The 24,394-nt window shown below is 42.4% G+C and overlaps 1 protein-coding gene across 2 annotated transcripts in view; it reads right to left on the bottom strand.

The window, feature by feature from the left end:
- Positions 1–4,016: 4,016 nt before the first annotated feature.
- ABHD3 (abhydrolase domain containing 3, phospholipase) overlaps positions 4,017–24,394 on the bottom strand; it is a 34,311-nt gene continuing 13,933 nt past the window's right edge. For both annotated transcript variants that reach the window (XM_074985830.1, XM_074985831.1), the window contains exons 4-9: positions 23,353–23,398; positions 16,487–16,599; positions 14,346–14,519; positions 13,152–13,200; positions 12,899–13,064; positions 4,017–5,242 (exon numbers count right to left, since the gene is read on the bottom strand). In XM_074985830.1, the coding sequence (XP_074841931.1) occupies positions 5,064–5,242; positions 12,899–13,064; positions 13,152–13,200; positions 14,346–14,519; positions 16,487–16,599; positions 23,353–23,398 (727 nt within the window). In that variant the 3' untranslated portion in view covers positions 4,017–5,063. The remainder of the gene's footprint in view (positions 5,243–12,898; positions 13,065–13,151; positions 13,201–14,345; positions 14,520–16,486; positions 16,600–23,352; positions 23,399–24,394) is intronic.

Raw genomic sequence — 24,394 nt, 5'->3', positions numbered from 1 at the left:
CACCGCCGCTGTCTCCACCCCCAATGTGTGACGCTTCCCACTCCGCGACACAAGTTGTTTCCCTCTCACTCCCGATGCGGAAGCCCTTCCCTGCACGTCACTTCCGGCGGTGGCTTTTAGGCGCTACGGACGCTACTCGTGCTAACGAGAAGGCTCAGGCGATGAAGGGAGGGAGACCTGGGAGCAGTCAGCGCGCCCCCTGGTGGGCCGACGCAGCGCGCTGTGTGGTGCGGGGCTGTCTGACGTGGGAGGCAGAGTACGGCATGCAATAGAGCCGGCCACTCAGGTCAGCGATTTCGGCTCGCGTGACCAGCTGCCCTGATTTTATAGGGCAATTACGATATTCAGTAATTTTTCTTATATACAGATGCAGATAAGTCTCAGAATTACAAGCAGGTGCCATAGAGCGGAAGGCAGGGTCATGAATTGTAGGGAGCTTCTCTCAGCATAAATGGAAAAAGCAATGGAGACGTGAAGTGCTATTGCTGCCTTTTTAACCTCTCTGGACTGGAGGGGGCCTTTTTATTTATGAGAAGGGCAGGTTGCAAGCTGAGATGGAAAAGTTAAACTGGAACAACCTAACAGCAAGGCTACCAAACAGGCTCAGATGCATCCTTCTGTGAGGAATGTGCCAGCAGGAACTCAGTGCTGCTGAAGGCTGGGAGGAATGTGTCTCCCAGAGATCATTTGCATGAGAATGCAAAGAGGGTGCATATGTGATACCTTGCAAACAAAGACTGATGGGTAGCAAGGAAGCAATGAGATTTTATCTATTGTAAACACGTTGTAAAAATCACAATTTATGCTAACATTCAGTATAAGAATTGTGAAATCTCCAATGCTCCAAATCATTGTGGGGGACAGGGCAGTCAATATAACTGCATAAGACATGGATTACACAGGGCTCCCTGGTTTAAAGTATTGTAAAGCAGACAGGGAGAGCTATGGGTTGAATCAGCTAGCTGAGTGCCTTGACCATATAGCTATAAACCTGGTTTGACTAGCTTTCCCCACCTGTTAAAAGCTAGAGCTGGATAGTAGTGTTTTTATGAGACTCCACTGTGGTAGCTACCAAGAGCTGAAATCACAGGGTGGCAGCTGAGGCCACCAAGAGCTGAAATCACAGGCTTTTGCCTCAGACCAGACCCACAGCAGACGGATGGACAGCACAACTGGCGGGTGGCTGGTAGGAGGAGCAGTGGATGGATGGACAGCACGACCGGCGGGTGGCTAATAGGAGAAGCATCAGATGGACGGACAGCGTGACCAGCAGGCAGCCGGTAGGAGGAGCAGCGGACGGTGCGACCAGCGGGTGGCCGGTAGGACGAGCAGCTGATGGACGGCATGACCGACAGATGGCTGGTAGGAGCAAGCAGAATGTCGGACCGGCACAAAGGTGGCATTGTCTCAGGTTCCATGAGGGAATACATCAGTGTGAGGTGTCAGTGCCCGCATGGACTGGACCAAATTGTAAGTGGGGCATTTGAATTGGGAGGGTGCGAAGAAAGTTGGGTGCGTGGACTGGCTGTTTACAGTATTGGACTGGTGAGCCTGAGAGGCCAAGGACATTGCTCAATGCATTTAAGCTGGGACAGTTACTTGAGGATTGGTTATGAACTCTGGGGCTACGTCTACATGTGCACACTACATTGAAATAGCTTATTTCGATGTAGCGACATCGAAATAGTCTATTTCGATGAATAACGTCTACACGTCCTCCAGGGCTGGCAACGTGGACGTTCAGTGTCGACGTTGGGCAGCGCCACATCGAAATAGGCGCTGCGAGGGAACATCTACATGCCAAAGTAGCACACATTGAAATAAGGGTGCCAGGAACAGCTGCAGACAGGGTCACAGGGCGGACTCAACAGCAAGCCGCTCCCTTAAAGGGCCCCTCCCAGACACAGTTGCACTAAACAACACAAGATCCACAGAGCCGACAACTGGTTGCAGACCCTGTGCCTGCAGCACGGACCCCCAGCTGCCGCAGCAGCAGCCAGAAGCCCTGGGCTAAGGCTAAGCCCTGGGCTAATGCTGCACACGGTGACCATAGAGCCCCGCAGGGGCTGGAGCGAGAGCATCTCTCAACCCCTCAGCTGATGGCTGCCATGGCGGACCCCGCTATTTCGATGTTGTGGGACGCGGATCGTCTACACGTGCCCTACTTCGACGTTCAACTTCGAAGTAGGGCGCTATTCCCATCCCCTCATGGGGTTAGCGACTTCGACGTCTCGCTGCCTAACGTCTATTTCAACTTCGAAATAGCGCCCAGCATGTGTAGCCGTGACGGGCGCTATTTCGAAGTTGGCGCCACTACTTCGAAGTAGCATGCACGTGTAGACGCGGCCTGGGTGTGTGAATTTTCCCAAACTTATGCTAATTGACTTTTCTGCCTCTTTTGTCAAAACTCCTTTTCTATACTCAGACTCTATGCTTGCAAGTGGGGAAGCATTGCCTCTCTGAGGCGCCCAGGGGTGTGTGATGTTCCCAGGCTACTGGGTGGGGGCTAGAGCCGGTTCTGTGTGAGATAGATGAAAAGGAACCCCTAGACTTTGAACCCGGCCCTGGTTGCTGCCACTTCTTTCTGGAAGAAGGGTTATATTTCTCTCTGTGCTCTCTTTCCAGTGCCCGTTGCTTCAGCTTAGTTGCCTCTGTTGCTAGTTATATCTGACGAACCAGGTCTTTGCCCACGAAAGCTTGTGCTCCAAGATATCTGTTAGTCTATAAGCTGCCACAGGACTTTGTGTTGTTTTTGAAGACACAGGCTAACTCTGTTACCCCTCTGCTATCTGCCACTAGTAAACACCTACTTTTAGAGCTAGAAAAGACTGCGCATGAACTTTCCGTGTGATGCACAAGAATGTTGCTCTCATGCTAGTACAGGACAGCAGGCCAGATTTCTGTTCTGAGATGTACTTAGTGCAGTATCAAAAAGGAGGAAAGGGCAAAGGGAGTTTTGCTGTTGCATGACCTGATATGCCTGGGGATCAATTCAATCCTAGCATGATTTAAGACTCCCAAAGAGCTGAATGAATAGACTTACTGCCTTTAGTGAGCACTAAATTAGTCTCAGGGCTGCTCTCAATTATGTTTGACTATCTTTTCTCTCCAACTCCAACACTATGACACAGTGGCTCAGAGCCACAGGTAGGTGGTGAAAACAGCCTTACAGCCCTTTTACAGCGGAAGAACTGTAAAAAAGGACCATTTCACACCAAGATTTGTCAGAGCATCAAGAAAACAAGGAAACTGACTGTATACAAAATTGCTGTCAGAGGCACAAAGTAAGAAAATTTAAAAAAAAATACATTTCCCTTTCCCTCCCCACATCTCTTTTAGTTACTTGTTTTAGGTATAACTTGGGACAAAAGCAGGGACAACATTTTCAGATGGAGATGTGGTTTTAAAGTTGGCAGTGTACTAATCTCCTGGTTTTCTAAAGTATTTTTTCATACATTCCTGTAGTGTAATATATACTTAAATCATAGAATGATGCCATTTGTTATTTCCCACCTTCATATGGAATAAATATCACACATACACAACTACACAAGAGCTACGTCTACACTTAGAGAAATCTTCGAAATAGCCATGCAAATGGCCAAATCAGAGATTACTAATGAGGTGCTGAAATGCATATTCAGCCTCTCATTAGCATGCCACCAGCCGCAGCTCTCTGAAATTGCCGCTTTTCGCTCCCGCGCAGCTTGTCCAGATGGGGGTCCTTTTCAGAAGGACCCTGCCAACTTCGAAATCCCTTTAATCCTATCATCTCATAGGAATAAGGGGATTTTGAAGTTGGTGGGGTCCTTTAGAAAAGGACTCCTATCTGGATGAGCCGCGTGGGAGCGAAAAGCAGCAATTTCAAAGTGCCGCGGCTGGTGGCATGCTAATGAGGCACTGAATATGCATTTCAGTGCCTCATTAGTAATCTTTGATATGGCCATTTCGAAGTTGTGTGCCAGTGTAGACATGGCCAAGATTACATATATTAGGAAGTACAAAGTATGTTGGTTTAAAATTACATAATTTATTACATTACTATATTTCGTCAGAACCTTTGGTAATTATATATATATATAAAGACAGGTTGAATCTCTCTCTTCCAGCCCCCTTGGGTCCTGACTGGTGCAGAATGAGAGAATTTGCTAGAGCATGGAAGGTCAGTGTTTTTCTAGCAGCATTACCAACACTTCTATTGCTTACTGGGCTCTTAGAAGACATTTAGTGGTAATTTATAGTTAAATAAGAGCACAGAATACTGAGAGTCGGGATTGGTGGCTGTAAACAAACTTTATGGGACCATGGGAAACTTGGCCACACCGTGATAAGTGGTTGCCCAGCAAACTAAAACCATGCCGCATCATGGATGCTGTCAGATGAGAGGTTTAACCTGTACTACAAATTAGTTAACAATATTAAAAAGAAATACATAAGACAAATATGGTATTGGCATTATAAATAACAGAAACAGCCCTAAATCTGAAGATCCTCACTAGGTAAAACAGTAAATGAAGTTATCATTCTAATATTGCTGCTGTCCAAGATTAAATCTACAGAGTACTTTGATGAATCAGTTCTTTTTTGTGTTCCTTCTGTTTACATATTTCAACATTTTTCTCGTCAATGCCCTTAGAAATGGATTAGCTTGTAACATGCTTTAAAATATAAATGTAAATTTGAGAGTTAGTTCATGTTAGGAGACTTAAATTAGATGACTTGTAATATAACAGCTTTAATAACTATCTTCAGTTAAAACCCTGAAGAACTATAACCTGTTCACTAATAGTTTTGGTTAAGTGCAATCTGATACATGTAGAGTGCTGTTTTATTTAAGGTAATTCTTGGTAAGGCATATTAAACTACAAAAGTAACAAAATGTTTATTTCTTGCTACAAAATTTTAGGCAAAAATTATTCTTGCACGTATTAATGGGCTTCATCCGTCTGCTGGCTTATTTGCTATATAGAAAGTAATTAACATTTGTGCATTAAGCTGAGCTGCTCTTGTAAGGTCATGCTACTGTGCTGAAACAGTGAGCTGGACAATATGTCTCTGAAAAGCTACGTACTACAAATTTTGTTTCCATGTTCAAACACAGCCTGTACAAACTGCTTGAAGACTCTGTCCATATAAGTGCACTTCCTTGGCCACATTCCTTCTAGAAAACCAATATGGCCTCCACAAGAAGTAAGTACCAATGCAACATTTGGATTTTGTTTGGCAGTCTCCATGGGTATAGCTGAAAAGAATAAAAAAGTATATTAAGTCCCCCATTTCAGTATTTAGCTCTAGCAAATATCACACATCCTATTCATACTGAAGAAATGCAGAGAAGGGCTTTACAGGACTGGGATCTTAAAATGTCAACAAGGTATCTAACTTTGCATCATTAACTCACCTCATTTGTGCAAATATCTAAATGTTGCACTTTTCACATTCATGAAACTTGGATCCTGGATACATGGACTTGTGACGCTTGGAGATTGCTTTGAATAAGGATTTTAGCTTGCTAGAATTAACTTTGGATGCGAAGAAATGTTATACCTTTAGTTTTACATGTAACCTGTTACACTTGCTCACTGTCTTAAATCTTCATCTTGGTAAATAAGCATATTTATTTTCACTTAGGCTATGACTACACTTGCCCCCAATTTAGAAGAGGGCATGGTAATCAGGGCGACGGGAGGTTACTAATGAAGTGCTGTGGTGAATATGCAGCACTTCATTATGCTAATTCTTCCCCGCGGCAACTTCAAAGTGTCGACATGCGTAGCCACGGTCACTTTGAAGTGCCTTTACTCCTCACATGCTTACGCATGTGCCTTTACGCCTCACTCCTTATGCATGTCACCACTTCGAAGTTTGACGCTTTGAAGTTGCCACAGGGGGAGAATTAGCCTAATGAAGTACATATTCACCGAAGTCCTTCATTAGTAATCTTCTGTTACTCTGATTACCATGCCCCCTTCAAAGTTGGGGGCAAGTGGAGACAAGCCCTTAAAGTAGATTCTAGTGCTGTGTTTTTAAAAGGCACCTGATCCTGAGCTGTGTCAGTCACCCCATGTGTACACTTCCTCTGTAGAGAAAATTTACATGGTTATTTCTGGGAGTGTCCAGTGACATGGGAGGGATACTGTAGAGTGGGACACTGGCAGAGGGGCTTGGAGTAGGTGTATATCTATCACCAGCCTGCCCAAGGAAGGATTAGGTCTGTGGAGATCTGGAAGTCAGTGCTTGCCTGTTGCTAGAGGGTGTTGGTTCTGGGGTGCTGAGCTACACCAGGCATCTGGCAAGGCACCTTCACATTAAGGGCAGTGCCCCACAGTCCTCAATACCCCTGGGAAGCATCACAAATGCTACCTTAATTCAAAACCTATTCTATTCTTTGTCTTCTGTCTCTGGCAAATTTTAAAAAACTCACCCAAGTGTACACACCAAACCACAGGGAAGCATGAATTTTGCTAAGCTTCTACTTTCATATTGTTCATCTCCTTCTCTCAACTCATTCTCTGTTGTCCGTCCATGAACCCCTTACTCGCATTTTCTGACTTTTACCCCTCACCCCAGTCTCTTTAGCTTCTTTTTTTCCCCTATGTTCTTTCCTGACAACTTCATTCCATTGACTTGCCTACAGAAAGGGATGCAGAGTGAAATTTAACAACAATGTGGTATTGTTTAAACCCAAAAGAAACAGAGAGAAGAGGGAAAGATAGTGTAAATTTTACTAAACTGCTGTCTGAAAAGGCGGATGCAAGTTAAACCTCTCTAGTCTAGAACACTGGGGACCTGAGCAGTACCGGACAAGAGAAGTTGCCAGACCACAGGAAGTCAATATGGTCTAGTAGCATTACCTATGCTTCCACTGCTTACTGGGCTCTTGGAAGACATTTAGGGGTAAATTACAGCTAAATAGCAGCACAGAACACAGAGCCACAAATAGTGGTTGGAAATAAACTTTATGGGACCGTGGGAAACTTGGTCACACCTATAGCAAGTGGTTGTCCAGCTAACTAAAATCATGCTGGATTATGGATTTTGTCCAACAAGAGAGTTCTGGATTAGAGAGGCTCAACCGATATTAATGGAGTGATAAGGACATGCTGACTGGTCAGTAATTGGCAAGGTCAAAGTCTCAGATGGGAATAGCACTCTCTCTGCTAGCACTTAGCAGACCAATAACATGGTGAAATTTAATATGCCACTGAGGCCGTGTGTACACTTAGGAAAAACTTCAAAATGGCCATATCGAAGAACACTAATGAGGGGCAGAAATGAATCATCAGCACCTCATTAGCATGCCGCCAGCCACGGCACTTCGAAAGTGCCACGTTTTGTTCATGTGTGGCTTGGCTACACAGGGGTCCTTTTCAAAAGGACTCTGCAAACAGCTGATAGAAATAAAGGGATTTCAATGTTTGCAGGGTGCTTTCAAAAAAGACCCCTGTGTAGCCGAGCCTTGTGCGAGTGAAATGTGGCACTTTCAAAGTGCTGTGGCCAGCAGCATGCTAATGAGGTGCTGAATATTCATTTCAGAGCCTCATTACTACTCTTCGATTTGGCCATTAGCATGGCCCTTTCGAAGTTTTTCCCAAGTGTAGATGTAGCGTGAAAGGCTCTGATCAAAGAAAATCATAACTCAACTGTGGAGTCAAATATGATACAATGATGAGCCTGTGGCACTGCTTATGATGGTTTTGTTTTGGTTTTGAACCAATGAAAATGTTTTGGGCAATTCAAAATAAAGACTGAAATTGCCTATATCATGCCTTTTTTTCATACAATGAGCTGTTTGGATTATCATGGGTGGATTACCTGGACTATCAGGGGTGCTTTTGTTATATATACTGAGAACAGTCAAGATATGTATATATCTTAGTGTATTTTCATACAATTGCATCAGCTATGCCTGCACTAGATACTTTAAACTGAAACTGCTTCCTTCATATTGGACCATAACCTCTGTATACATTTTTATAATTATGGATCAAGCTCTTGACATCTTCCACCATGAGGCTTACAAGTGCAAAGGATAACAAAAACTGTATTTACTGATGATGTAGAGCACACGGCCATGCAACTAAAGATGCAGTGTCTGCAGTTCTTATGGTCAATGAGCTTTGAACAATTTAAAATAGGCATAAAACCATCAACACCGGTGGTGTCCAAAAGGAAGACACCTGGTTGCCACATGCCTCCCTCCGCACCCCCGCAGCCAGGCGCCATCCCCCTCAGCCAAGCACTCTACCCCCACCCCACCTCCACAGCCAGGCACCCCCTGCCCAGGCAGCCATGCACCCTACCCCCCACCCACAGTGGCTTGTGTGGTGGCTCAAGAGCTTAGGTGCTGCGTGGCTGGCTCAGAGGCTGTGTGATGGGGTGGCTATTTGAGTGCCACGCTGTGTGGCTCTCAGGGCTATGTGGCTTGGGAATGTGTGGCTCTGGTAGTGTGGCACCCAAGGAGCTGCCGCCCCACCGCGCAGGCCCCGAGCCAGCCATGTGGTGCCTGAGCTCCTGAGCCAGTGCTGCTGCATGGCACCTGAGAAGGCTCTGTGTGAGCTGCCGCACCCAGCCTGCTGACCCGCATTCACCACACTATGCTTCCCCATTCACCACATGTGGAGAACGGGGAGCATATTGGACACCACAGTTCTAAACTGTTTATTAGACTGTAAAGCAACACAGACTTATGCCTGGTGCATTTGCACCTCATCTAAGGCTATGTCTAGACTTGAAGGTTCTGTCAGCAATACTAGCATTTTGTTGACAAAACGCGGAGAGCATCCAGATTCCCAAGGCATCCAGTAAGCTGACAGAACACAGCACTTTTGCTGAAAGCCACATGCTGCTCCCCAGGAGGCATAATGCCTCTGTTGACAGAAAGCCACTCTGACGTTCCAGAGGATTCTATGTCAACAGACAGGACTTCCACAACATGGGGCAGCCCTGTCTACTGTGCTTCCAATTGGTTGTTTTGTGAAGAGAGTGGCTGGTCAGTTGACAGATCACAATTCGGCCATGATCTGTTGACAGAAGTTTTATCAGAAGATATCTTCCAACAGAAAGTTCTGTCAACAAATCCCTGTAATCTAGACATAGCCTTAGGGTCTGTTTTGTGGACAGGTGTAGCCAACTTCACAGAGAGTTGTCTGGACAAGAGAGAGATCCAGGACAACTTCTCTGCTAGGCAGATATTGTGTTTCTGAGGGACACCATTCTAAAGTGGATCATATCTGCAACTCTGGAGGTCTAATTTTCTGCTGCTAATGGGGAGCTGTAACATGTATGGAAGGTTGAGAGGAAACCACAGGTCTACTGGAAGAAGTGTGAGGAGGCATATAAAAGTAAACAGTCCCTGAACATCACTGAAAGCCTGGTGTCCTGATCAGAGTCATTCCCAGCTCAGCCCAGGTCCCCAAAATCTAGTAGGGGATTTAAGTCACCAAGGGGGAAAAGAGGTAAACAGGTTTAATATCTCTGCCTTGAAAAACTTTTGCTATCCAATAGATCACCACTTTCTAGGAGTCAAGTAAGTAGAAGCTAAGATGCAGTAAAATTATCAAATGAGTGGCTGAACAGATTCCTGGCCAGCAGTTTTATTCCCTCCAATTATATCTCCCTATTTTCTGTGCTATATGAAACATTACCCGTCTTTGACAGCAGGAGGAGCAAGGACCAAACAAATGCCTTAACATCCAAGAACTTTATTTAATAGAGAAATGCAGGGTAAAATCAGACTTAAAGAGGAAACGTTTACTACAAAAATAGTTATTCTATCTTTTGTTTCAATACGATGCCCCCACATCCAGATAGGTTTAAGGCCCTATTGTTGTTTGTTTAGCATCAACAATAGGTACAAGAGGACATGATGTATAAGAGGGCAATACTTGTCCAGCTCACAATTCAGTGTGCATTGTGTCCCCCTCTGAGCCAGATTCACAGAGGTCATGAACTAGCTATAATTGTCAGTTTTAGCTTATGCTGCAGAAGCTTGTGTTTTAAATCAGAGGATCTGGGGTTTGCTTCCAAGACAATTCTTGAATTGAGACTCCATTTTTAACAGAAAAGGAGCAGAAAAGGTGGTGGTACAGCACTCACTAGAGGCCCTGGGAAGCATTATGGTGGCAGAAACCAGAAGGAGTAATGAATGGATCATACTCCCTCAAGGGACATGGGGGAAAAAGTGATCTTAGTAACCCCATACCCATATAACAACTGTAGCCTGTGCTTCAAGACCCACAAGCAATGAGTTTCAGGTCTCTGCTCCCAATCAAGAGTGGGATGTGTTGCTTGCCAAAAGTAGTAGCTGGTCTCTACTTCTTTACACTACCATGCATGTTGAATAATAACAGAGGGAAAGCCGTGCTAGTCTATATACTATCAAAACAAAAAAGCAGTCAAGTAAGCACTTTAAAGACTAACAAAATAATTTATTAGGTGATCTTTCATGGGACAGACCCACTTCTTCAGACCATAGCCAGACCAGAACAGACTCAATATTTAAGGCACAGAGAACCAAAAATAGTAATCAAGGTTGACAGGCCTGTTCTCTCCTACAGACAACCTCTTAACCTTATGAGGATTCTCACCCACAACCACAGTCTATACCACAGGAACACCAGTCCTGGAACTTTTCCTTGCAACAAAGCCCGCTGCCAGCTTTGTCCACATATCTATTCTGGGGATACCATCACTGGTCCTAACCAGGTTATTCACAGAATCACGGGCACATTCTCATGTTCCTCAACTAACATCATATATGCCATCATGTGCCAACAATGCCCAGATGCTTTGTATATTGGACAAAGAGTTAATGGGCACAAAACAGACATAAAAACACTCCTGATCCACAAACCTGTCAGCCCGCATTTTAATGGAGTGGGCCATTCCGTTAATGACTTAAAAGTTTGCGTCTTACTGAAGAGGAATTTTTACAACAGTTGGGAAAGAGAGGCTGATGAACTCTCTTTTATATTCAAATTTGACACATTAACACATGGTTTGAACCGGGATGGGAACTTTCTGGGTCATTATAGGGGCTCTTTAGCATACTTGACTTAATCTAATTCTTGACTCCCCACCCCACCTTCTGTCCTCTCTGATTTGCTCACCATGATAATTTTTTTCTGATTTGTCAACCTTGATTACTATTTTTGGTTCTCTGTGCCTTAAATATTGAGTCTGTTCTGGTATGGCTACGGTCTGAAGAAGTGAGTCTGTCCCACAAAAGCTTACCTAATAAATTATTTTGTTAGTCTTTAAACTGCTACTTGACTGCTTTTTTGTTTTTACACTACCAGTAGAGGAATCCTAAGACTGACAAAAAAGGTCTCTCCCTCCTCCATGTATCTGTACTGAAGCAGCTATAACTGACTTACAACAACTTGTTGCATAATTCTACTTTACATTAGATTTGTGTAACATTTGACATATTGGCTGTGTCTACACTACCACCCTCCTTCAAAGGAAGGATGGTAATTAGGGTGTTGGGAGTTTACTAATGAAGTGCTGCCGTGCATAGGCAGCACTTCATAAAGCAAATCAGCCTCCTCCCCCCCGCCGGCAACTCTGAAGTTTTAAACTTCAAAGTACTGGCACACGTCTAGTCGCGGCGTACCCGCTGGTACTTCAAAGTGCCGGGGCAACTTCGAAGTTGCCTTATTTTGAGGAGTAATGGGACTTCGAAGTTACCCCGGCACTTTGAAGTACCAGCAGGTGCGGCATGGCTAGACGCGTGCCGGTACTTCGAAGTTTAAAACTTCGGAGTTGCCGCGGGGGAGAATTTGCTTAATGAAGTGCTGCCTATGCACAGCAGCACTTCATTAGTAAACTCCGAACACTCTAATTACCATCCTTCTTTCGAAGGATGGTGGTAGTGTAGACAGGCTCATTGTGACACACACAATCTCTCTTCACTTCCTTTAATCTTTAGTTCAGTACTCTATTTCCACAGTGTCCTAGATTTTTTTATGAAGATCTGGATCAATTTACAAAGCCAATAGGAAGTTTTCTTGCATCAAATCAACATTTTATACTTCCAGATATCAGTGGTCCATCATAGAAGATTGTGTCATTAATTAGTTCTTAGCCTTGGCTAGTTTCTCTTTTACAACTTTACTTTTATTCACTGTGATATCACTCAGAGGAAAATATAGCCATCATGCAGACCACAGCATCAAAGAAACCTTTAACCATGATGTTAACTGACTAAAGAGCATCAACAGTAAAAACCTGGTTGCTCCATCTGGTGATCAGGATGAACTATTTTTAAAAAAAAATCTATTTTGTTTTTATAGCTTAACTGCTATTAGCTGACATTGCTGGCCATTGGGCAGCTTCATTCTCCAATCAGATTTCTGCTAATATTGATATTGGACTTCCTTTATAAGATCACATCAGCTGTATCCCTTGTCCCTTCCAGTGCTTGGGAACAACAACATAGCTATGTCAGCACTTTGGCCTAGCTGCCATCTGAGATTAAAGATGGGAAGGGAGTTCAGAATCCTTCAGCCATCAAAGGGAACCAAATGATTTTTGCATCAGACATTGGATTTCTGTGTCACAGAGGTCATTGTCAGCAACGGCAACAGGAGTTCAAGTTCCCTGATGAGCAAATTACAGTATGACATATTTTATAGGGGGTGGCTCACAAGAATGCTGAGCAACAGAGGCACTAAGCATTTTGCACTTTGTGTGATTTAGGCCTCTCCAATAACTTCAAGTTTATTAGAGTGGAAAACTGGAACTAAAAATATCAGGATTGATGTACAGTAGCACAACCAGTAACTATATCTCATTAATAAATAGCTTGTTCTTAGATCTATTCAGTTCTCCATTTTACTGACTGCATACACTGACACACAGGTATAAAGAGTAACATAAAAAAGCCTCAACTTACCCTGACTTGGTGAGAAAACATCATCCAGTGAGTTTAGACATAACACTGGAATACTTATTGACTTCAGCTTGCGACATGGACTAGCATCTGCATAGTAATCATCAATTGTACGGTAGCCAAACATGACTGAGGTGAATTGTGTATCAAACTCCCTAATGGTTTTAGCCTGAAGAACAGAATTGACATCAGGAACTAAGTCAGTATTTGGAAAACCAAAACATGAAATTGAAAGAGAAAAGATCTGTCTACATACCTTCATGACAAGATTCAGATCAAATAATTTCTCTAATATTTGTCGATGTCTGGAAAAAATGAGGGGGGCGGAAATGATTTTATGGATGTAGAAATCCTCTGTCTTACAAATATATTCTCAGTAGTAAATATTATCTTATTTTGAGAACACAATTATTTCTCAGACTTTTCAATACTTCTGTTCCAGAGACTAAGCAATATGCACTTACAAACACAACCGGAACATGAGTGAAATCTGCATTAGTCATTAGAAATGTGACAAGGATAAAAAGGAGAACTTTTATTTTTTAGAACACAAAAATCAATTTTTTAAGACTACATGGGCTTGTCTACACTTGCCCCCAACTTTGAAGGGGGCATGGTAATCAGGGCGAGGGGAGATTACTAATGAAGTGCTGCAGTGAATATGCAGCACTTCATTAGGCTAATTCTCCCCGCAGCAACTTTGAAATGTCAGACTTCAAAGTGCCAGCATGCGTGTAGCCATGGGCACTTCGAAGTGCCTTTACTCCTCAAAATTTTGGGGAGTAAAGGCACTTCGCATTAGTGTGGGCACGCTGAAGTGCCCATGGCTACATGCATGCTGGCACTTCAAAGTTTGACACTGCGAAGTTGCCGCGGGGGAGAATTAGCCTAAAGAAGTGCTGCATATTCACCACAGCACTTCATTAGTAATCTCCCATCACCATGATTAACGTGCCCCTTTCAAAGTTGGCGGCAAGTGTAGACCCAGCCCATATGAGGTACTCTTTATTCTTTTGTTCTCAGTGTTGAGTTTTTAATAACTTACTATCTAAGTAGCCCTCAAACTAAAAGTGTTAATGTTGGTTAATTTAAATCAAATTGATGCTATCCATAAAAGTCATAATAGCTTCACAATAAACATGGCACATGTGTGGTGAAATTCAGTCCTGTAGAAGGGGTCAACATAAAACCAATTTTAAATACCTTTAAGATCTATTTTGAAGATTGCGATGAATATAAACTGTTTTTTTTTGTACAAGACTGAATGTCAACCCAGGGCAAAATCTTTCAAGCAAGGAAACACTTAAGTTTCAGACTTTCCCAAGATTACACAGTCAAAAGCATTATCTGAAATGCAGTAATAGCAGTCCTCTTCCAGGAGGCCATGTATGTGCCTTATATTCCATGCTAACATCTTCAGTCTTCTAAACAGTTTCAGAAAGTGACTCACCGAATAACAGAGGACTGTAAACAAGTGGTCAAGTAGTAGTTAAAGAGCACCCAGTTTAGTGGTTTCTCCAATGAGTCTGCTGACTCAAAAGCATTCCAACCCGCAGAGAAAATTGCAGCTGCCATCAAAGGGGTTTCTCGGCCAGTTTGGCCCAGGTAATTTAAAAGAAGCATGCTACAACGAGGAATAAAAAAAATCAAAACAAATCCAACTGTTAGATCACTCAAATATAATCACAGGTATTACTATCTGCCAAAATTAAGCCTATTCTAAATGAGTTTTTGCACAACCCTCATCATCATGATATCTGCATTCCAACAATGCATGTTACTAACATCTGTTACATGTTTCATCTTCTCCCTTATATCTCCCCAGGATAATGAGGGTATGAAGTGTTGTGTTTTGGTTACCCCTGGAGATGGGGGTAACTCAACTTACTATAGTACACATCATTGTGTGTGCACTGTTCTTAAAATAGTGCTGATAAAAAGCACTGTTTGACATTATTTATTAAGGACTGTCTCATATTCACATGCTTTGTGGCTCTTGGAGGACTGATTTTGTCACTGAATTTGAAAAAAAATGGCTCTTCTCGCTATTTTGGTTGCAGACCTCTGTTTGGGGGGTTCTTGATCCAACAGCAAACTCACTAAAATATACAGCAGATTTTGTATTTGCAACAGTAACAGCACAACCCTGCAATGATCTGAACCTTGGTTCCCCTGAGGGCAATGGAACCAAGATTTGGCCCAATAGATTTTCAAAGCTACTTATTTACCTTATTATAAACAACTGTATCCATTGACTAAAATTGTAATTACCCAATAACTAGCAAGAGGTCAGTGGGCTTAGTAGGTAAATGCTAGTAAAGGGAGCTACACTGATCATTTCTTATGGGTTGTGCTGACCATGAGTGCAGAGCCAGCAGGAAGATCACCACTGAACTCACAAAACTTCCAGAGTAAGTTTCCCATCCCTGGAACACCATAATAAAGAGGGTCTCTGTTTGTTTCCCTTACTCCCTTGCAGCAGTATTCCCTATTAATTATGGATTCATGCAGCCACTAAGGTGAGATTCAGGTGTCACTCAGCTGATGAGTAGAGTGCCCACAGCTGGGCTTCGTCTTTCTACTGGTGATGCACATTCACACAAGCTCGTGTACACAAAAATTTTGTTCAGCACATGGATGGAAAAAATAAACATATGGACAGAAAACATTAGAGGGAACATTGCCTTGCAGCACACTTTTCCAAGCAGTTGTGCTGTCGTTGCATGTTGTCCATTCCATTTGTGCTGTACTCCCCTTTTCTGGATACGGACCAGCACTTTGTAAGAGTTAGTATTGTTTTTAGCAGCGTCAACTCACTGGTTTTGTTGACAGTATTACTTCCTGCTTCCGAATAAGATGAGAGAGATGGTCTCTCAAGCCCACCCTTCCTCTAACAAATCCTAAGTACAAAGTAAGAAGCACCACCAGAGTGGAATTAACTTCTGGAGTTTCTGCAGCCTGCTAGGCAGGGAAAGGAACATGCTACATAGGGCCAAAAAAAGAGGAAATTGAGCCAATTTTATTTTTAACTGCTCTCCTACAGCCTTTAAAGGAAGTTTTTGAACTATTCGTTTGTGACATTTTAACAAGTGCCATGGTAGGGTACACTGCTACAAGATGGACTACTTAAGTCCTGCTGCCAGACTCCCAGTTTCTGGAGCATTCTTAAAGAAAAGCAGCAGAACTTTACAACAAACTTTAAAACAGAGGCTTTATTTAGATCTGATGCTGAATAATGAAATCAGCATGGTAGCCCCAGCTATTTCTTTTGATATTACCTGTCTGTATGGATAAAACTTCAATTTTATAGCAGGGGGTTTCAAAGAAGAGCTAATAAGTTTGCAAAACCTGTTTGTGGGTGCTAAGAAATGAAATTCAGTCATGTAGATGAGCACTCACTGAAATCATGCATTCTTTCTGAACAGAATCTTTAGTTAGTACCTTGATTGATATTTTTTAAACAGAGTTAATTATTTTAACTCCATTTCACTCCAGAAAGCATTACAGTGTGCTAACCTACTGTCAAGTGTCAGCACTCTTATTTCATGATTGGTAGACTAAACTGTTGGGGTTTGTTATATCAATTCTTACCCTCCCATAGAAACACCTGCTGCCATAAATGGAGCTGAGGCATGCATGTTGTGAATATGATGAATAACAGCTTCCAAATCCTCTGTGTTAGCAGCACAGTAAGTCCTCGGTGTCTGTAAGGAGCCAAAAGGGAAAACACTAGCATAAGCATATCTGTCGTCTTTAGGGATAAAGCAAAGTGGAAGCTGGATGGTTTACATAACATGACAAACTTAACATTCCCATCAAACTACAGTAAGGGCTTGTCTACACTACCACCCTCCTTTGAAGGAAGGATGGTAATTAGGGTGTTGAGAATTTACTAATGAAACGCTGCACTGCATACGCAGCACTTCATTAAGCAAATTCCCTGTCCCCCCCGCCCCGCGGCAACTTCAAAGTTTTTAACTTCAAAGTACTGGTACACATCCAGCCGCGGCTCACCCACCAGTACTTGGAAGTGCCAGGGCAACTTCAAAGTCCCTTTACTCCTCAAAATTTTGAAGTAAAGGAACTTCGAAGTACCGGCACGTGTCTAGCAACGGCCCACCCACCAGTACTTTGAAGTGCCGGGGCAACTTCAAAGTTCCTGCAGGGGGGAATTTGCTTAATGAAGTGCTGCGTATGCAGCACAGCACTTCATTAGTAAACTACCAACACCCTAATTACGATCCTTCCTTTGAAGGAGGATGGTAGTGTAGACAAGCCCTAAGATGAATCTACATAGTATTACGGAAAAGAAGCGATAGTCATATTCTAGAGCGCAACAGCTAACAGTTAGTAGGTACAGTCAATATCTGCAATTCCCCAGAAATTAACCAGACACATTCTGGATATATGATCTATGGCTGAAATTTGCTCAAAAATTTCAAGGCATCATTGCTCGTATAGCCTCAAGGTGTTCTCCATTCCTGTTCAGGACAATTCTTAAGCATGAGCTCACTTTAAGCATCTCTTTACATTCAGAACAGGGATCCTTTCCTGATCTATAGCCTGTTGGTCCTCCCACTCGCTTCACCTCCCACACCCATCTCCTGACCACTTACACAAAAAATAAACAAAACTTTATAGTTTTATGTGCTTGAGCAGCTGATACAGACAACAGTCTGAGGAGCTGCGGAAGGCTGTACAAGTCCCATTTTAAAAGGACAGTCCTGTATTCAAGACATCTTGCAGGTGTCCTGACTTTTTTTTAAAAATAGGCAAATAGTCTCTCATTTTCTGTCTCCTCCCCATCGGTACTGGTGAGTTCTGCTCCTGGCTAGATCCCTGCTTGCCAGCTGCCTGCCTATCAGCAGTAAGTGGACAGATCGAGTGACTGACAATGGGGGTGAGTGTACAAGTCTGGTGGGCAAAGCTGCAGCATGTGGGGCCAGACACCCCCCACCAGGCTGGTCTGTTGGTGCAGCCCACACTTCATGCCAGCTCTCGGCCAACAGGGCATCCCCCTTCATCCCATTTCTGGGAGCTGTGGTGGTTGGTGAGTGTGGCTGGGTGGCTTGTGGCTTGTGGCAGCCAATTAGTGTTATCTCTGCTCACTGTAAATTAGCCCCTTGCATGCTATCCCTTTTGCCGTCCTCTCTCTACTTTGCCCCTTCACCTTTTCCAGACCCCTGTTCCTCCATATGTCCCCTAACTGGGCACATCCCACTCCCAGTGCTGTATGGAGAACCAGCCCCTGGCCATAGTGCTCAGCTCACCCATGGTCTGACTGGTGGGTTCCATCCTTCACCGACTGCCTTTGGCTGGGCCAGCATCCTAGGAAAGCCCAAGACGCTCTGGACTGGGGCACTGGCCAGAAGCCAACCCCTGCACATGCCAGTCCCACACCTAAGTTCTGGAGTAGTGGGGGGAATGGGGAGCCACTTCTAGCCTATTCACGCCCTGACCCTGCTCCACAGCAGCCCCTTAGGCAGGGCCTTAGTAATCTCTTTACTCACTCAACCACTCACCCTCGGCCTTTCCCCCCTAAAGTGAGGGTCGGCTTCATTCCCTGCTCTGCTGAGCCACCTCTCTGGCTGCGTTTACGGAAGCCCTTGAAGTCAGGTTCCCTTAGCCACGCTGCACAATGCATCATTAGGGCTTAACCCTTTCCTGCCTGTGCTTTAGATCGGGACAGGGAGTAGCTAGGTCCGCAGTATCCAATGTGTTTGCCATTCACCACATGGGACGAATAGGACACTGCATTGAGGTGAATAAGACTCCGCAGCCGCATGTGGCTCTTGGAGCCTTTAAACACGGCTCCTCCTGAGATCCACTGACAGGGAGTGCTGTCCACCCCCTCCATGCGTGTGGCCCCTGGCTTGGCGGCAGCAACAGCAGCTCTGATGGCAGCTCCAGCAGTGGATCAAGTGGCAGTTCTGATGAGTCACCAGCATTAAATTAGAATGGGGAGGATGAGGAAGCCCAGTTCTGGGAGAGGGGAAGGGTGTTTCTTTAGAGTGGGGGTGTCGGAGTGCCTGGCTCTGGGGCAGGGCTTTCAGTTAGAGTTGGGGGTTGTGGCAAATATGGGAAAACAACAACCACAAGTGTGGCAGTCTTTGAATCCCTATTGGACAACGCTGGGTTAGGTTATGTCAGTGGCCAGCAGCATTGTGGAGGTGTTAGCTGCCTTTTGAGACTGTGCAGACAAGAAGGGACAAGCTGCTTCCAGCCACAGGAGTACAGGGTGGGGACAGATGAGCTCTGCAAAGACATGGGCCACGTCATCCCTTCACCCCAGCCCTTATGGCTGGAAGCAGCTCCTATCCCTGTGCTCCCATACAACGCAGAGAGGCTGCTGCTGCTGGCCACAATCTGGCTTGAATCCTGGCAGCAATCTGGGGAGGGGGTCATGTGACTTGCATGCCCCATTCCCAATTTAAACTGCTAATCAGTTCTAAATATTCTTTTCAGAGATTTTAGCAGTTGAAGCTCTGTCACATTTAGGAGCTGCTCAATATTGTTCTCATATTGGACTGAATTATTATTTTGTTAAACAAAATTATTTTAAGAGAATGGAACTTTTATTGAAAAAGGGTGGGATTTGCCTTTTGGAATCTTTTAATTTCTCTCTGAAGATAAATTTCAAAGGTTGCAATATTTTGGGTCTGCTATCTCTAGGGAGTTGTGAGCTTAATCCTTGAGGAGGCCATTTAGGGACTGGGGGCAAATAGATGTCAGGGATGGTGCTTGGTCCCACCAAGAGGGCAGGGGACGGGATTAGATGACCTCCCAAGGTCCCTTCCAGTTCTGGGAGATGTGTGTCTTCAATTATTATATTTATTTTCCCTCAGAAAGACACAGCACCAGGTACTAGGAGCGGTGGTTCCATCCTGGGGATCTAACCAGGCATGGATGGAGAGCACTGGGCAAGGAGGAACAGGTCAGTCAGTAAACACCACCTATGTAAGAGAAGCATATGTGAAAGTGTGTGTGTCGCCTCTCTCCACATGAACTCTAAAGCTTTAAAGATAAGAAGGTGAACAAAAAGAATTCAGCCAATCTTTATTTCTTTTTAAACAGAGGCACTGTCAAATGACATTAATTTGAATGTTTTTACGGCATAGTTCCAGCTGACTGCCATTCAACTCACTTGAATATGAATAATTTCACCAGGTGTCCCATATTCAACATAGGGAAATAGAGTCGCCCTAGGACAAATGGAGGCATCTACAGTCAGGCACACTAAGGACCCAATAAATTACCTGCCTCTACCCCCCACAATTACAATTTGAGAATTTTTCCTATGCCAAAACCAAAGATTTTTAACCACATATTTGTTATTAAAAATACTGGGGACAAAATTATGATCCCACTGACAAAGTGACAAAATTCCCATTGACTTCAATAAGATATGGATTTCACCCCAGGTGTTTAGAGTATCATACATGATGTTTTAGTTTTGCCTTTTGAGAACCTCATGAGCCTGAGGCAACAGTGAATTTTCAGCTTCTTTTTTAAACTGAATGCAATTCAAATCAAGCAGTCCTGTGGCAACTTGAAGACTAAAAGTTTATTTATTAGGTAATGAGCTTTCATGGGTAAGACCCCCCCACAAAAGCTCATTACCTAATAAATAAAATTGCTAATCTTTAAGGGTACTACAGGATGACCTGCTTTGTTTTGCAAAGCTACAGACTAACACAGCCACCCCCTGAGCCTGCTTGCAATTAAACAGGTTGGAAATTTGTAATCAGTTTCAACACTTTACTGGACAAAAATAATTAATTTCAATTTAAGAATGGCCATACTGGGTCAGACCAAAGGTCTATCCCACCCAGTAGCCTGTCTGCTGACAGTGGCCAGTACCAGGTGCCCTAGAGGGGGTGAATGAAGATAGTCATCTGTCTTCTACCATCCATCTCCAGCCTCTGACAACTGGAGGCCAAGAATGCCATTAAGTAATTAGAGATACACATCTCTGAGAGCTGGAAGGGACCTTGGAAGGTCATCTAGTCAAGTCCCCTGCCCTCTCAGTATGACCAAGCACCATCTCAGGCGTCTATTTACCCCAATCCCTAAATGGCCTCAAGGATTGAACTCAGACCCTCAGGTTTAGCAGGTCAATGCTCAAACTACTGAGCTCTCTCTCCCTCCTCTTTTTTTGGAACTGGAAGGGACCTTCAGAGGTCATCCACTCTAGTCCCCTGCCCTCTTAGCAGGACCGATCACCATCCCTGACAGATTTTTTTTGTTCTTTTAAAGCTGTTTGCCCTAGATCACTAAATAGCCCCCTCATTGATTGAGCTCACAATCTTGGATTTAGCAGGCCAATGCCCAAACCACTGAGCTATCCTTCCCCCAAATTTACCTAACAAGAACATAAAAAATAATCAAATAGTCCCATATTTTGAAAATTAAATACCAGAAGTGGGTGTGGGGGAAACTGCGATTGGGATAGTTAAAACATGAGTTATCAATGACTTTTATTACAACTAAATAATTATAAACAGATTATAAAGGTATTTTATTTAAATTGAAAAGGCAAGTCTACATAGAGAAAAATAAGCTATTTTCATTAGGAAATATGCTTGACTTAAATACTATTAAAAATACTGGTTTTTATATTACATTTAATTCCTGTAACCAGTGCATTTCCATGCACTATATGAGGATACTTTAAAATAATATAATAAATGTATTTGATGCTTTTCAGCTGAACACCTGTGCTCCTCTAACAAATGATTACTTCAAACTCACAGTAATTCAATCTAACAGATTAACATTCAGTAGAACACCAATTATGCTACAGCATTTGTAAAGTGCTAATAATTTAAATAGGCATTGTTTAGTGGAAATTTAAAGTTAAATCTCTCTCTAAAGATAAGAACAAGAATTATTTGCATGACTACATTTTATTGTGTTGCCCAACTATGCTTTAGTCTCATTCCTTGGGGATTTTACATAAATATGTTACAAAAACCTGCAGAAAATGTTATAACTTCAGCTGTTTTAGTCCATTGTGAAATCTTATAAAATATGTTAAGCCGATTACACTGAAATACACACAAAGCATTGAAAACAAGAGATCTTTTCACTTACTGAATCTGAAATTCATCAATAAGGACTTTGTGTGTCACAAAACAGCTTTGTAGATAATATCTCCAAAAGTATGCAGAATAGTGACTCTTAATGTGGCAGTGTTTTCACTGAAACATGTTAAGGGGTTAAGAGAAAGCATTATGGGCATTTTTAGGTTGCTTTAAATCAGTGGATTAAAAAATGCAAAGAAGAACAATACATAGTATTGTGCACACTCATAACAGCTGCAGAACTTGCCAACAAAATATATATGAAGAAACAAAGCTTATTCAGCAATATTTTAAGCACATCTTGAGCCTTGCTGCAAAAAGTGCTTAGCTTTACGCTTTTAGTATTTTATGGCTAGTTTCTAAAATAATATGATGTTTAAATCCTGAAAACAACCTCTGCTAGTAGCTCTTCTTGTAGTATAGTTATTGGGAAAAAATAATAGTAGGCATATTTTTAAAAAATGTTCCAGATAAAACTGGTTCATTCATACAATAATGCAAAATGGTGGATAAGTTAATAATGGCAAAGCTTTTTATAATGTTTTCCAGGTCCAGTGAATATGTCTACAGACAATTCAGTTTAAAGTAACTACCAAAGCTTATTTCTGACTTATGTAGTAAAACATTAGAAAATATCACAATGGACAAATTGCAAATGTAAATTTATATACTATAGTATTTTTGGACAGAAAATATAAAACACATTAATTTTGCTAGTAAAGAATTAAATTATTTGATCAAATTATACATCAATTTAGTAAACTATATTTATACTGTGCAGATTATAGTACATTTATTTATTGCTGCAAAAGTGATGCTATCTTCCAGAAAAGCAACTATCACAAAGCATCTTTCCTGATGACACCCAACCATCCAAAATTCAGAAAGTGACGGTATGATTTCTGAACTATAAAAGTCTCTGGTTTTCTATTTATCAAGGAACATGCAGTCCTGTGCAATAAAGTAGGGACCATATAAGAACTGAATAGTCTTTTTAAAAGGTGAATATATATCAGTTATAAAATCAAGAACTAAGGCTCTGACCCTGATCCAAAACTCAGAATGAGAATGGGAATCTTTCCATTGATTTTCAGGGGTTTTGATCAGGCTCTGAGCAGACCAACCACATTTTAGCATATTTCACTCTTAGAAATGAGATTAAAAATTTAAGATGGGTGCGATTCAAATCTGAATAAATATAATAAGAAGTGTATTCAGTCAAGTACAGCTAGGTTCTATACTAATTATTTGTTAGTTTGCCACATCAAATGTGATAATTTTGGATTAGAATCGAGCCCTAAGAATTAACACTAATGACTTCATGAATGTGTTGTCTATACAATCAAGGATTTTTTTTTTAAATAAGTACTTTACCAAGAGATCCTCGCCCGCAGTTCCTCGGTTGTTAAACACCACACATCTAAAAATTAAGAAGGTAAATCTGAATATATATAGAGAGAGTTTATTATACAGAGTGTACAAGAATCATCTTAGAATTACACTTATTTTAAAGGTAATTTAAAAATAAAAATGTAATGATAATACATAAAGAAGTGTGTTCAAATAAAAAGTCTAAACTTATCTAGTAAATATGTTATATTCTCATCCTGCAATCTGACCTGTTTAAGTGGATCTTTATACCTGCTTAGAGTCACTCATGTCAATTGGGCTCTATATGCAGAGCCCTGCACAGATACAAAATTTGTATCCACAAAAATGAACAATGGATATCTGTACTGACATGCATAGATGAGGGTACCCATTGATATAAAGTGGACATACGCAGATTTGCAGAGCTGTATCTACGTGGACATATGTGTCTGTACATGAAGATCCAATTATAGGATTAGAATAAGTCTATAAAATGTTTATGTAGCAGCAGCCAAGAGCCAAAACCAAAACTACAGATCCAAACACCCAAGAGTTATGGATGGGTTTTCCTCAGGAAGACAGTTTTCAGTTAGTGCTATCTGGACCTCTCATTTAAATACAGTGAGAGTGATTTTATGGTAGTAAGAATTATCTTGATTTAAAAAACACTGGTTTTCTTGATGAATCTTACTGTTTTATTATGCTTCCTAGTCTAAAAACATTGATTAAATTGAAAAGATGGCTTAGTTTTCTTTTAATTCTAGTGATTTTATTGCTTAAAATTAATTAAAAAACAAAACTGCCCAATGCTGTCATGGGCTATGTCTACACTAGCCCCAAACTTCGAAATGGCCACTCAAATGGCCATTTCGAAGTTTACTAATGAAGTGCTGAAATGCATATTCAGCGCTTTATTAGCATGCAGGCGGCCGCGGTGCTTCGAAATTGACGTGGCTCGCCGCCTGTAGCCAGACATGAACCCCCCATTTGGCCTTTTCTTCTTCTCCCCCCGCACCCCCCCCACTGGGAGAGACAGAGAGAGAGA

The sequence above is a fragment of the Carettochelys insculpta genome, chromosome 2 (genome assembly GCF_033958435.1).
Source record: "Carettochelys insculpta isolate YL-2023 chromosome 2, ASM3395843v1, whole genome shotgun sequence".
Lineage (NCBI taxonomy): Eukaryota > Metazoa > Chordata > Testudines > Carettochelyidae > Carettochelys > Carettochelys insculpta.
The sequence above is the reverse complement of the archived record's forward strand: the minus strand, read 5'-3'. Positions and strand labels throughout refer to the sequence as shown.